General features: G+C 42.9%; 1 protein-coding gene across 1 annotated transcript in view; it reads left to right on the plus strand.

Moving 5' to 3' along the window:
* Nucleotides 1–13,137, plus strand: part of LOC134357021 (cadherin-related family member 3-like) — an 88,083-nt gene that overhangs the window by 51,274 nt on the left and 23,672 nt on the right. The window contains exons 11-12 of the mRNA XM_063068331.1: nucleotides 617–715; nucleotides 3,319–3,551. Coding sequence (XP_062924401.1) covers nucleotides 617–715; nucleotides 3,319–3,551 — 332 coding nt within the window. The remainder of the gene's footprint in view (nucleotides 1–616; nucleotides 716–3,318; nucleotides 3,552–13,137) is intronic.

Consider the following 13,137-nt stretch of genomic DNA (forward strand, 5'->3'; position numbering starts at 1 on the left):
AAGTTTATGTCATTTTTGTCATTGGTGTTTACAGTTTCATTTTATAGACTGAACAAAAGGTGATGTTCAGAAAATGGATTTAATAATGTCTCATACCAGATGGCACACATTTAAGGTGAGAGGGGGTAGCTTCAAAGGAAATATGCAGGGGAAGTTTTTACACAGTGGTATGTGCCTGGAATGTGCTATTGAGGGAGGGGGGTTGGTGGTGGAGGCAGATATGATAGAGGTGTTAAAGAGGCTCATAGACACGTGCAGGAGATAGAAGGAAATGAACATTGTGCAGGCAGAAAGGATCGGTTCAGTTGTCCCTTTATTTAATTAGTTTGGCACAACATTGTGCACCAAAAGAGCCTGTTCCTTTGCTGTAGTGTTTTATGTTCTATTTAAATCAGAAAGCATCTCATTAAATGGAGTAGATAACATCAATTGTAAGCATTGATTCAAAATGCTTAACCGTGAATCTTCAAACTGAAATGATTTCTCAGCTTAGCTACTATGTGGCATGTGTGAAATGGAATAATATCATTGTCATATTGTACATTTCTTTTTGTTAGATGTGAGACCAGAAAATGACATTTGAAAAGGAATAACTTTCAGTAATTGTTTTCTCCAGCAACTGCCACAGTGATTGTAGAAGTTACACCTGTAAACGACTTCAGTCCAGTATTTGAGAAGACTCCCTATCACTTTGATGTTTTGGAAACAGAAGCAAGTGAGTTATTCTCATTTCCCACCATGGAAGATTTAATGATTATCAAACAATGTGTGTATATGCAATAAAATCTACACTGCTAAGATAAATATAGAGGGGACACACACACACACACACACACACACTCTCACACACACACACACACACACACACACACACACACACACACACACTCACACCCCTACCTGTGATATCAACAGTGATTTCAGGGCATTGACAGCTCATGGTTTAGATTTTAATGTCCAGGGTTGCCATTCTTAAGAACTTGACGGGCCTACAGATTAACTGTACTTTAATTCACAGAGAAATTAAGAATGTAAGTATCAATTTTCTATGTGAAGACTTATTAATTTGATCTCAATCAACAATTCTCTCTGGAAAAATTATTTAAGTTAAGAAATTCGGTTTCTTTGGCAAAGCGTTAACTCCTGCTTCACAGATGGTCCATGGAATGCGCCTAGCAGTGTGCCAGATGTTGTAGTGTGTGAGGGAAGAGAATTGAGTGCAGTTACTGTTACAAGAGAGAAGGTGCTCAAAAAAGCTGAAATATCTGAAGGTACACAAGTCACCCGGACCAAAGGAACAGCACCCTGGGGTTCTGAAAGAGGTAGTATTAGAGATTGTGGAGGCATTTGCAGTGATCTTTCAAAAATGATTGGACTCTGGTATGGTGCCAGAGGACTGGAAAACTGCAAATGTCACGCCACTCTTTAAGAAAGGAGGAAGGCAGCAGAAAGGAAATTATACACCAGTTAGCCTGATCTCAGTGGTTGGGAAGGTTTTGGAGTCAATTGTTAAGTTTGAGGTCATGGAATACTTGGTGACACAGGACAAGAAAGGTCAAAGTCAGCATGGTTTCCTTAAGGGAAGATCTTGCCTGATGAACCTGTTGAAATCCAAGTCGGATAGATAAAGAGGACGCAGTGGATGTTGTATATTTGGACTTTCAGAAGGCCTTTGACAAGGTGCCACACTTGAGGCTGCTTACCAAGTTAAGAGCCCATGGTGTTACAGGAAAGTTACTAACATGGTTAGAGCATTGGCTGATTGGTAGGAGGCAGCAAGTGGGAATAAAAGGATCCTTTTCTGGTTGGCTGCCAGTGACTAGTGGTGTTCTGCAGGGGTCGATGTTGAGACCACATCTTTTTCTACTGTATATCGATGATTTAGATGATGGAATAGTTGCCAAGTTTTCAGATGATATAATGATTGGTGGAGGGGAAGGCAGTGTTGAGGAAACAGGCAGGTTGCAAAAAACTTAGACAGATTAGGAGAATGGGCAAGAAAGTGGCAAATGAAATACAATGTTGGAAAATGCATGGTCGTGCACTTTGGTAGTTAGAAATAAATGTGTGGACTATTTTCTAAATGGAGCAAAAATCCAAAAAACTGAGATGTAAAGGTGCTTGGGAGTCCTTGTGCAGAACACCCTAAAGGTTAACTTGCAGGTAGAGTCAGTGGTGAGGAAGACAAATGCAATGTTAGCATTCATTTCAAGAAGTCTGGAATACAAGAGCAGGGATGTGATGCTGAGGCTTTATAAGATACTGGTGAGGCTTCACCTTGAGAGTTATGAACAGTTTTGGGCTCCTCATCTTAGAAAAGATGTGCTGGCATTGGAGAGAGTCCAGAGGTGGTTCACAAGGATGATTCTGGGAATGAAACAGTTATCATTTGAGGAGTGTTTGATGGCTTTGGGTCTTTACTTGCTGGAATGTAGAATGATGAGGGGGGATCTCATTGAAACCTTTTGAATATTAAAAGGCCTAGGCAGAGTAGATGTGTAAAGGATGTTTCCCATGGTGGGGGAGTCTAGGACAAGAGGGCAGAACTTCGGGGTAGAGGGGTGTCCATTTAAAACAGAAACACAGAGAAATTTTGTTAGCCAGAGTGGTGAATTTGTGGAATTTGTTGTCACATGCAGCTGCGGAGGCCAGGTTCTTTGGGTGCATTTAAGGCAGAGGTGCATAAGTTCTTGATTGCACATGCCATCAAAGGTTACAGGGAGAAGGCTGGGCAGTGGGGCTGAGGAGGGTAAAAAGGATCAGCCATGACCGCATGGCGGAGCAGACTTGATGGGCCAAATGGCCTAATTCTGCTCCTATGTCTTATAGTCTTATGGAACTGCAGTGAGCATGTGTAAGACGTTAGCTTAGAGGAGCACATAGACAGATCCGTGACAATGGGTGCTGAGAGATGACAGAGGGGGTCCCAAAAGCTCTGCATGAGAATAGAATGTAGAAGTGATGAAAATTTCAGTGCTTTCAGAAACAAGGTAAGTGATGGATGGGGTGTCAGTTCATAGAGAATTAAATGGTCTCCAAGATTGGCCTGAGGCCCCAGGCACATATTGGAGCTGTGCTCTTCATCTACTGTAGCATTATATATTGCGGATAATTACATTAATCATTCCAGATCCTTCTCTTGTATACGTCAAATAAAAGTTATGAAGTAGGCCACCATATTTGCCACATCTTCATCCTCTGCAGCTGAAGTTTCATCTCAGCTTGTAAACTGACTCCATCTCCTAATTCCTTGCTCATTCTAGATTCTGGTGCACATCTCACAAATGAGTTTGTTTTTAAATTGTCTATTCTGAACAGCAAAACACAAGATTGGGAGAGTTGTTGCAACAGATGATGATTTTCCGCTGAATTCCGTGACCTACAAGATCATTTCTGGAGACATGCAAGTCATGAAGCAGTTCTGGATTGATCCAAAGGAAGGAATTCTAGAGCTGATAACACAGTTAGATTATGAATCTGTCAAAGAGTATACTCTCACTGTCGAAGCTGTGGATAGTGATCCTAATCAACCTAAAACTGCAGTCACCCAGGTAGGAATATGTGTTTGACATGGACAACTCTTTGAAAGAATAAAAGGTATAGTAGATAAAAACTATAAATAGCATTTATCTACTTTTATGTACATATATTTCCTAAAATGTTACACATTATCTTTATGTGTAGACTTTGGCTGTGGGATACTTAAAATGCAAGACTGAACTTCTGAAAATGATGTTAGAAAAGTCATGTGGAAGGAACTGCCCTTGAACTTTCCAAGGATAAATCAATTGCCAGTCTTTACAGCTCTTCTAAAACAGGGAACTATATTTTTCAATACATTCCACATTTAGAACGATAGGCAAGAAGGAAAAGGAGGTGGGGTAATGCTATTAATTACAGATCTCATTAGCACAGTAATTAGAATGGATCTTAGTTTGGCAGGGCGTAGTGTAGAATTAGCCTCAGTGTGGGTCATGCTAAGAAGCAGCAGAAGCAAGAAAATCATAAACACAAGAGATTCTGCAGATGCTGGAAATCCAGAGCAACACACACAACATGCTGGAGGAACTCAGCAGGTCAGGTAGCATCCATGCAAATGAATAAACAGTTGACATTTCATGCTGATACCATACCTCAGGAGTGGAAAGGAAGGGGAATGAAGCCAGAATAAAAGGGTGGGGGAAGAGGAAGGAGGACTAGGAAGAAAATGATAGGTGTAGTCAGGTGAATGGGAAAACTAAAAAGCTGGAGAAGGGGGAATCTGATAGAAGAGGAGAGTGGACAATAGAAGAAAGGGAAGAATGAGGGGCACCAGGGGAAGGTGATAGTCAGGTGAGAGAAAAGGCAAGAGGCAAGAGTGGGGGATAGAAAAAGAGGAAAGGGAGAGAGAAATTTTTACTGGAAGGAAAAATCGATGTTCATGCCATCAGGTTGGAGTCTACCCAGATGGAATGTGAGGTGTTGCTCCTCCACCCTGAGAGTGCCCTTATCTTGGCAAAAAAGGAGGCTGTGGACCGACATGTCAGAATAGAAAAGTGGATAGGAATTAAAATGGTTGGCCACTAGGAAATTTCACTCTTGGTGGATAGAGGTGCTCGACAAAGCAGTCCCCCAATTTATGTCAGTCTTCATCAATGTATAGGAGGCCACACTGGGAGCACTGTATACAATAGACGACCCCAACAGATTTGGCGGTGAAGCGTTGCCTCACCTGGAAGGACTGTTTGGGGTCCTGAATGGAGGTAAAAGGTTGAGGTAAATGGGCAGGTGTAGCGTTTTGGTCACTTGGAGGTCTATGTGCCAGGAGGAAGATTAGTGGGGAATGATGAATGGACACGGGAATCACAGAGAGAACAATCCCTATGGAAAGTGGAGAATGAGAGTCGGGTGAGGCCAGAAGCAAGAAAACTTTAGCAGAAGTTGATAGAATAGGCCACTGAATAATAGTGCAATGGGGAACGATATAAATGAGTCATTACAGTCAGTAATTATGGAAAACCTAAATGTGTCACATGGATTGGCCAAACAAATTAGTACGGATAATTTCTAGAATGTATACGAGATAGTTTTCTGTTGAGGAACTGAAAGGGTTCAGGCTAGTGCTATACAAAGAGAATTGGAAAGGAAGTCCACAGTATTCTGGAATTTTGCATTAAGCTTGATATTGATGTAGTTCAATTGGAAACCATGATTTTCAAACTAAACGAAGGAAGTTATGAAGGTATAAGTTGGGGTTGGTTGTGGGAGAGCGGGGACCACTTTTATATAGATTCCCATGGACAAACCACGGCTAGCTGTTGAAACAATAATACATAAAATGCAACAAATAAACCCCCTGTAAGACACAAAAACACAACATGGTCCTAACATATGATAAAGGAGAAATTAAAGATGGCATTAAATTATAAGAGAAGGTTTATAGAATTGTCAGAAGAAACAGTGAACCTGAAAACGATGAGCATCTTAGAATTTGGCAAAGAATGAGAAGCAAAATCAATATCAACCTGTGAGAGCTTCCGTAGATAGGTGAAAGGAAAAGACTAGTGAGGTTAAAGGTGAGTCCCATACATATAAGAGAATTTATAATTGGATATAAGGAAATGGCAGAGAAATGAACTAATACTTTGTGTCTGTTGTCACAAAAGAAATAGAACACATCCAGAAATAGTGGGCAACCAAAGTTCAGTGCAAATTAGAAAAAAAAATAGTGTTAATAAATATTCCTAGAGAAATTAATGAGCCTGAAAACTGATTTATCCCAAAGACCAGAGGATGTCCAACCCAGTGCTGTTAAAACGGAATTACTGACCTATTAACCTGAAAAAGGTAGGAAAATAGTTCAGTCTATAATAAAGAGGTCTCTGTCTTTGCTATCGCTTAGCTCACGCTTGTGCTCAGTAGCGGGTGCGCTTTTTGTTTTGTCGGTGGGGGGAGGGGGATTGTTGCTCACCGCTGCTTACACGTGGGGGGGAGCTGGGGGTGACTTTGGGGTTCTCACGTTTAACTGTCGTTCATTCTTTGGGGCACTTCTCTGTTTTTGTAGATGTTTTGTGAAAAAAAAGCAATTCAGGATATATATTGTATAAATTTCTCTGACATTAAATTGAACCTTTGAAGAGGTAAGCGGGTAGGTGGACTTCGTTTTTAGTTTTTCTTTGCATTTTTTTGAGGAATAGAGAGCATGTCAGTGGGGTTAGTATTTTGCTCTGTTGTGTCGGATGTGTGAATCCTGGGAACCTTCCAATCTCCCAGGTGGCCACATCTGCGCCATGTGCATCGAGATGCAGCTCCTGAGAGACCGTGTTAGGGATCTGGAGCTGCGGCTTGATGACCTACAGCTTATTGGGGAGAGTGAACAGGAGATGGAGAGGAGCTACAGGGAGTTAGTCACCCTGAGGCTGCAGGAGTTAGATAAGTGGGTGATGGTCAGGGAAGTGAAGGAAAGAGCTCAGATAGTAGAGAGCACCCCTGTGGCCATCCCCCTCAGTAATCACTATCTCGCTTTGGACACTGTTGTGGGGGATGACCTGACAGAGGACTACCACGGCGATCGGGTCTCTGGCACTAAGCCTGGTTCCGTGGTGCAGAAGGGAAAGAGGAGGATGAGGAATGCGGTAGTCATAGGGGATTCCATAGTGAGGGGAACAGACTGGAGGTCCTGTCAGCCGGGTAGAGATACACGCATGGTGTGTTGCCTCCCAGGTGCCAAGGTACAGGATGTCTTGGATCGGGTGCAGAGTACTCTGAAGGGAGAGGGTGAACAGCCAGAATCTTGGTACATGTTGATACCAATGACATAGGCAGAAAAAGGGAGGAGGTCCTGAAGAGAGAATTCAGGGAGTAGGGTAGGAGGCTGCAAAGTAGGACCTCCAGGGTAGTCATCTCAGGATTGCTGCCTGTGCCACGTGCTGACGAGGGCAAGAATAGCACGCTCAGGCATATTAATGCATGGCTGAGAGACTGGTGTAGGGGCAGGGCTTCAGATTCCTGGCTCACTGGGGCCTCTTCTGGGGAAGGTATGACCTGTACAAAAAGGACAGGTTACACCTGAACCCAAAGGGGTCAGTATCCTAGTGGATATTTAATAGAGCTGTTAGGGAGGGTTTAAACTAATTTGGCATGGGGATGGGAACCAGAGTGATAGGGTTGAGGAAGGGGAAAACAGAAATAAATCAAAGATAGCGTGCAACAGAGGTGATAGAAAGGGCAGGCAGGAGATGAGGCTTAATCATACGCAGTGGCATGAGTTACAGGGCAATAGAGGTGTGGTGCAGTTAAAACAGAAAGCAACAAATACTGGACTGAAAGTCTTATATTTGAATGGACACAACATAAGGAATAAAATGGATGATCTCGAAATTCAGCTACGGATTGGCAAATATGATGTTGTGGCCATCTCTGAAACATGGCTACAGGGTAGCTAGCTGCTGTTGGGAGTTGAACGTCCAAGGATATACGATGTATCAGAAAGATAGGTTAGTAGGCAGAGGGAGTGGTGTAGCTCTGTGTATAAGAAATAATATTAAATCATTAGAAAGAGATGACATAGGATTGGAAGGTGTAGTGTCTCTATGGGTTGAGTTAGGAAATGGCAAGGGTAAAAGGACCCTAATGGCAGTTGTATACAGGCCTCCAAACAGCAGCCAGGATGTGAATTACAAATTACAGCAGGAGATAGAAAAAACGTGTTAGAAAGGCAAAGTCATGATAATCGTTGGGGATTTCATCATGAAAGTGGAATTGGGAAAACCAGGCCAGTACTGGACCTCAAGAGAGAGAATTTGTAGAATGTCTAAGTGATGACTTTTTAGAACAGCTTGTTGTTGAGCCCACTAGGGGATTGGCTGTGCTGGATTGGGTGTTGTGCAATGATCTGGAGGTGATAAGAGAGTTTAAGGTTAAGGAATCCTTAGGGAACAGTGATCAAAATATGATCGAGTTCACTTTGAAATTTGAGAGGGAAAAACTAAAACCCAATGTGTTGGTATTTCAGTGGAATAAAGGAAATTACAATGGCACGAGAGGGGAACTGGCCAAAGTTGACTGGAAAGGGATATTTGCAGGAAGGACAGCACAGCAGCAATGGCTGGAGTTTCTGTGAAAAATGAGGGAAGTGCAAGACAGATATATTCCAAATAAGAAGAGATTTTCAAAGGGAAGAAGGACACTACCGTGCCTGACAAGTGAAGTCAGAGCCAAAGTAAAAGCAAAAGAGAGGACATACAAGGAAGCCAGAGCTAGTGGGAAGATAAAGGGTTGGGAAGCTTTTAAAAACTTTCAGAAGGAAACTAAGAAGGTCATTGGGAAGGAAAAGATGAACTATGAAAGGAAGCTGGTGACTAATATCAAAGAAGGAACTAAAAGCTTTTTTAAGTATATAAAAGGGTGAAAAAGAGTCGCGAGTAGATATAGGACCAATACAAAATAATGCTGGAGATATTGTAATGAGAGACACAGAGATGGCAGAGGAACTTCCATCAGTCTTCGCAGCGGAAGACATCTGCAATATACCGGACATTCCAGAGTGTCAGGGAAGTGAAGTTTGTGGAGTGAAAATAACGATTGAGAAGGTGCTCAGAAAGCTTAATGGTCTGAGGGTGGAGAAATTTCCTGGACCTGATGAAATGCACTCTTGGGTTCTGAAGGAAGTAGCTGGAGAGATTGCGAAGGCATTAACAATGATGTTTCAAGAGTCAATAGATTCTGGCATTGTACTGGATGACTGGAAAATTACAAATGTTACTCAGCTATTTAAGAAGGGTGGGAGGCAGCAGAAAGGAAACTATAGACCTATTAGCCTGAATTCAGTGGTGGGGAAATTGTTGAAATCAATTGTTAGAGATGAGATTACAGAGTACCTGAAGGCACATGACAAGATAGGCCAAAGCTAGCATGGTTTCCTAAAAAGAAAATCCTACCTGACAAACCTACTGCAATTCTTTGAGAAAATTACAACAGGATAGACAAACGAGATGCAATAAATGTGGTGCACTAGGATCTTCGGAAGGCCTTTGACAAGCTGCCGCACATGAGGCTGCTTAGCAAGATAAGAGCCTATGGGATTACAGGGAAGTTACTAGCATGGGTGGAGCATTAGCTGGTCGAGAGTGGGAATAAAGGAACCCTATTCTGGCTGGCTGCCAGTTCCCAGTGGTGTTAGTGTTGGGACCACTGCTTTTTACGATGTATGTCAATTATTTGAACTATGGTATTAATGCGTTTGTGGCTAAATTTGCCGATGATGTAAAGATAGGTGGTAGAGCAGGTAGTGTTGAGGAAACAGAGAGCCTGCAGAGAGATTTAGATAGTTTAGGGGAATGGGCAAAGAAGTGGCAAGTTAAATACAATGTTGGAAAGTGTATGGCCATGTACTTAGGTGAAAGAAATAAACGGGCTGACTATTATTTAGATGAGGAGAGAATTCAAAATGCAGAGATGCAAAGGGACTTGGGAGTCCTTGTGCAAGATACCCTAAAGGTTAACCTCCAGGCTGAGTCGGTTGTGAAGAAGATGAATGCATTGTTGGCATTCGTTTCTAGAGGTATAGAATGTAAGAGCAGGGATGTGATGTTGAGGCTCTATAAGGCACTCGTGAGACCACACAGAGTATTGTGTGCAGTTTTGGGCTCCTTATTTTCAAAAGGATGTACTGACATTGGAGAGGGTTCAGAGAAGATTCACGAGAATGATTCCAGGAATTAAAGGGTTACCATATGAGGAACGTCTGGCAGCTCTTTGGGTGTATTCCCTGGAGTTCAGGAGAATGAGGGGGAACTCATAGAAACATTCTGAATGTTAAAAGGGCTGAACAGGTTAGATATGGCAAAGTTATTTCCCATGGTAGGGGATTCTAGGACAAGAGGGCACGACTTCAGGATTGAAGGACGTCCATTTAGAAGATGCAGAGAAATTACTTTACTCCGAGGGCGGTAAATCTGTGGAATTTGTTGCCACAAGTGGCTGTGGAGGCCAAGTCATTGGGTGTATTTAAGGCAGAGATAGATAGGTTCTTGATTAGCCAGGGCATCAAAGGGTAAGGGGTGAAGGCAGGGGAGTGGGGATGACTGGAAGAATTGGATCAGCCCCTTATTGAATGGCGGAGCAGACTCAATGGGCCAAATGGCCTACTTCTGCTCCTATATCTTATGGTCTTGTGGTCTTATAATGGATGTGAAATTAGTAATCGGAAAATGATAGGATTCAGCAGAGGACTTATGAAAAGGAAATTAGACCTAACTAATCCATTGGAATTCTTTGAGGTGCATTTGGTAAAGAAGATGAGGTCGGGCCAATGTATGTGTGCATTTGGATTTTCCGTGTGCTTTTGATAAGGTTCCATGTAGAAGCTTGGTGAAAGTACTGTAAAAGAACTGAGAGCACAGAACTGAGGGAAATATGCCAGTGTTGATTAAGAGCCAAGTAAAAAATAGAAAACAAAACAAAGGAATAACAGGTTGGCATATTGTGGGCAATGGAGTCCTATCGAAATCAATGGGAATCAGAGTGGGACACAAGAGACTGAGACTCTCTGACCTGATTCAGGGTTTCGACCTGACACATCAACAGTTTCTTTCCCACACAGAAGCTGACTTTCTTCAGCAGTTTATTTGTTGGGAGATCAACATGAAGCTATCCAGTTCAGTAGATTAAGAGAAACGCTAAACATTTTTAAAGAGTGAGGGATTCAGAAATTTTGATGTTTAAAGGGGCATTTGTAGCTTTGTACATGAGTTACTGAAAGCTAAGAGGTAGGTTCAGCAAGCCATTAGGAAGGAAAATGATATTCTGTATTTGCCTTGATTACTGGAGGATTCAAGTACAGGAGTAAGCGTCTTCCTTGCTGAGACCATAATATTGGAGTACAGTATTGTATATGGTTCTAGTCTGCTTTGCAAAAACAAATACTTGTTTTAGAGAGAGTGCAGTGAAGACTCATCACAGTGTTTATGTAAATGTCTGATTTTTGAGAAATTATTGAACAAGATAAACCTCCATCCTTTCGAGTTGAGTGGAATGAGAGCTGACCTCACTGAAAGACAGAATTCTTCGAGGACTCCACAACATGGACATGGAGATGCTGTTTCTCATATCTGAGAAGTCACAGAATCATTTGGTTGTACAACATAGAATCTGGCCCTTTTGTCCACCACATCCACGACAACCTTCTTGTCCAGATTACTGTTCCTATCTCTACCATCTCCTTCGGCAGCTCAATCCAGATGTCAACTACTCTTCAAGTGCCCAATTTACCCTTCAGATCCACTTTAAGCCTCCTTCCTCTCACCCAAAACCCATGACCTCACATTAAAGACGCACTGTTGTGGGGAAACATGACTCTGGCTTTCTAACCTCTCTATACCTCTCATAATAACTTTATCATGTCACCCTCAGGCTCCTCTGCACTAAGGAAAACAGACACAACCTCTCCTTATAAACCAAGCTCTCCAGTACAGGCAGCATCCTTGTGAATCTTTTATATATCATTCTTAATCTTTCCTGTAGAGTGGTGAAGTGCTGTAAGCTATAAGCTGGTTCAACAAAAAGAAAATCAAACTCTACACATTTTTAATTGTGTTCTATGACAGGATAGAAATATATACAGTAGGTTTAAGTGAACTTTGCCGACTTTGGAGGGGTTATTGGTGATGGAAGTGTGTGTCGAGTGGCAGTCACTGGCAAATCGAATAGTGCAATGAGCAATTGGCAGAGGACCAGGATGAGAGGAAGTGATACATGGCTGGAAGAGATTGCTCTGTGAGGTAGTTCTTGGGAAATTGACAAATCAAATTTTTGAAAGGTAGGGTGAGAAAAGAAATGCTAGAAGCTCTGGAGGTCAAATTGGATCCTGTTGAGGCAATTTTCCAGGGGTTAAAGTGAAATCTGCAGTTCAATTTAGAGAGCTTAATTCTAAATTTAGGACAGGGCAGAAAAATGACCAAAGTAATGTTGTATCAGAGGTCGTTTATCTTGTCTGCATCTGACCTAAGTGGGATTGCAACCTTCCCACTCTGTTTAAAGGAGATCAATATAGATTGGGATCAGGAGGATTTAATGAGAGTGCATCTGTGTTTACAGCCGAGAGCTCTGATTTATCATGTGTCAGTGAATTTTCTTTCAGTATTTTTTGCCCCATTACTTCTGTTTGCATTTGAAGATAAAAGTAAGATCATGTAACAGAGGACTAAAAGATAATTGATTCTATAATATAAGACCCATTGGTGTTGAGGTATATAAAGCCGAACCACACCGTATCCAATTTCTCATCCAGGCACTGTACGATGTGCTTCCAAGCCCATCAAACCTGCACACATGGGGCAAGGCAGAGTCATCTGCGTGCCCACTGTGCTCCAAGCGAGGAACCCTGGAGCACATCCTCAGCGGCTGTGCAAGGGCACTTGGTGAGGGACGGTACAGGTGGAGGCATGATCAGGTCCTGAAGACCATCACTGAAGCCGTCAGCACAGGAGTTGAGTGGGCGAAGCGGTCCCGATCCTGCAAGCAGACCATTGCCTTTGTCAGAGCTGGGGAGCAGCCAATACCTGCCAAAAGAACATCTGCAGGCATTCTGACCTCTCCAAGGGACTGGCGGCTGTTGGTGGACCTTGAAGGGCAGCTGAAGTACCCCAGCCATATCTCAGCCACCACCCTGCGACCAGACATTGTCCTAGCGTCTGAGTCGACTAAGCAAGTGGTGCTGCTGGAGCTGACAGTCCCATGGGAAGATAGCTTGGAGGAGGCCTTTGAAAGGAAGCTCTCCAAGTACGCAGGACTGGTCAGCAACTGTCAGCAGGCTGGATGGAGAGCGAGGTGTCTCCCAGTGGAGGTTGGTTGTAGGGGATTTGTAGCCCGTTCTTTAGTTAGAGCCTTCAGCATTTTGGGCATCGAGGGAGAGAAGAAGAGGAGAGCCATCCGCAGTACCACCGATGCGGCAGAGAGGGCCTCAAGATGGCTGTGGCTCAAAAGAGGGGAGCCATGGAGTCATAAGTAGCTAGCCATCTGGACACAAGCTGGGGTCTGATCAGCCCTGGCTGGGTCACCTGGAGGAGGTTGTATGACGTTGAAAGACCCGAAACACCCGATGATTCCAGGAACATCACTGAAGATGTGTCCAGAAGCATCAATAGATGTATGTACACA

This window comes from Mobula hypostoma, chromosome 15, assembly GCF_963921235.1.
Source record: "Mobula hypostoma chromosome 15, sMobHyp1.1, whole genome shotgun sequence".
NCBI lineage: Eukaryota > Metazoa > Chordata > Chondrichthyes > Myliobatiformes > Myliobatidae > Mobula > Mobula hypostoma.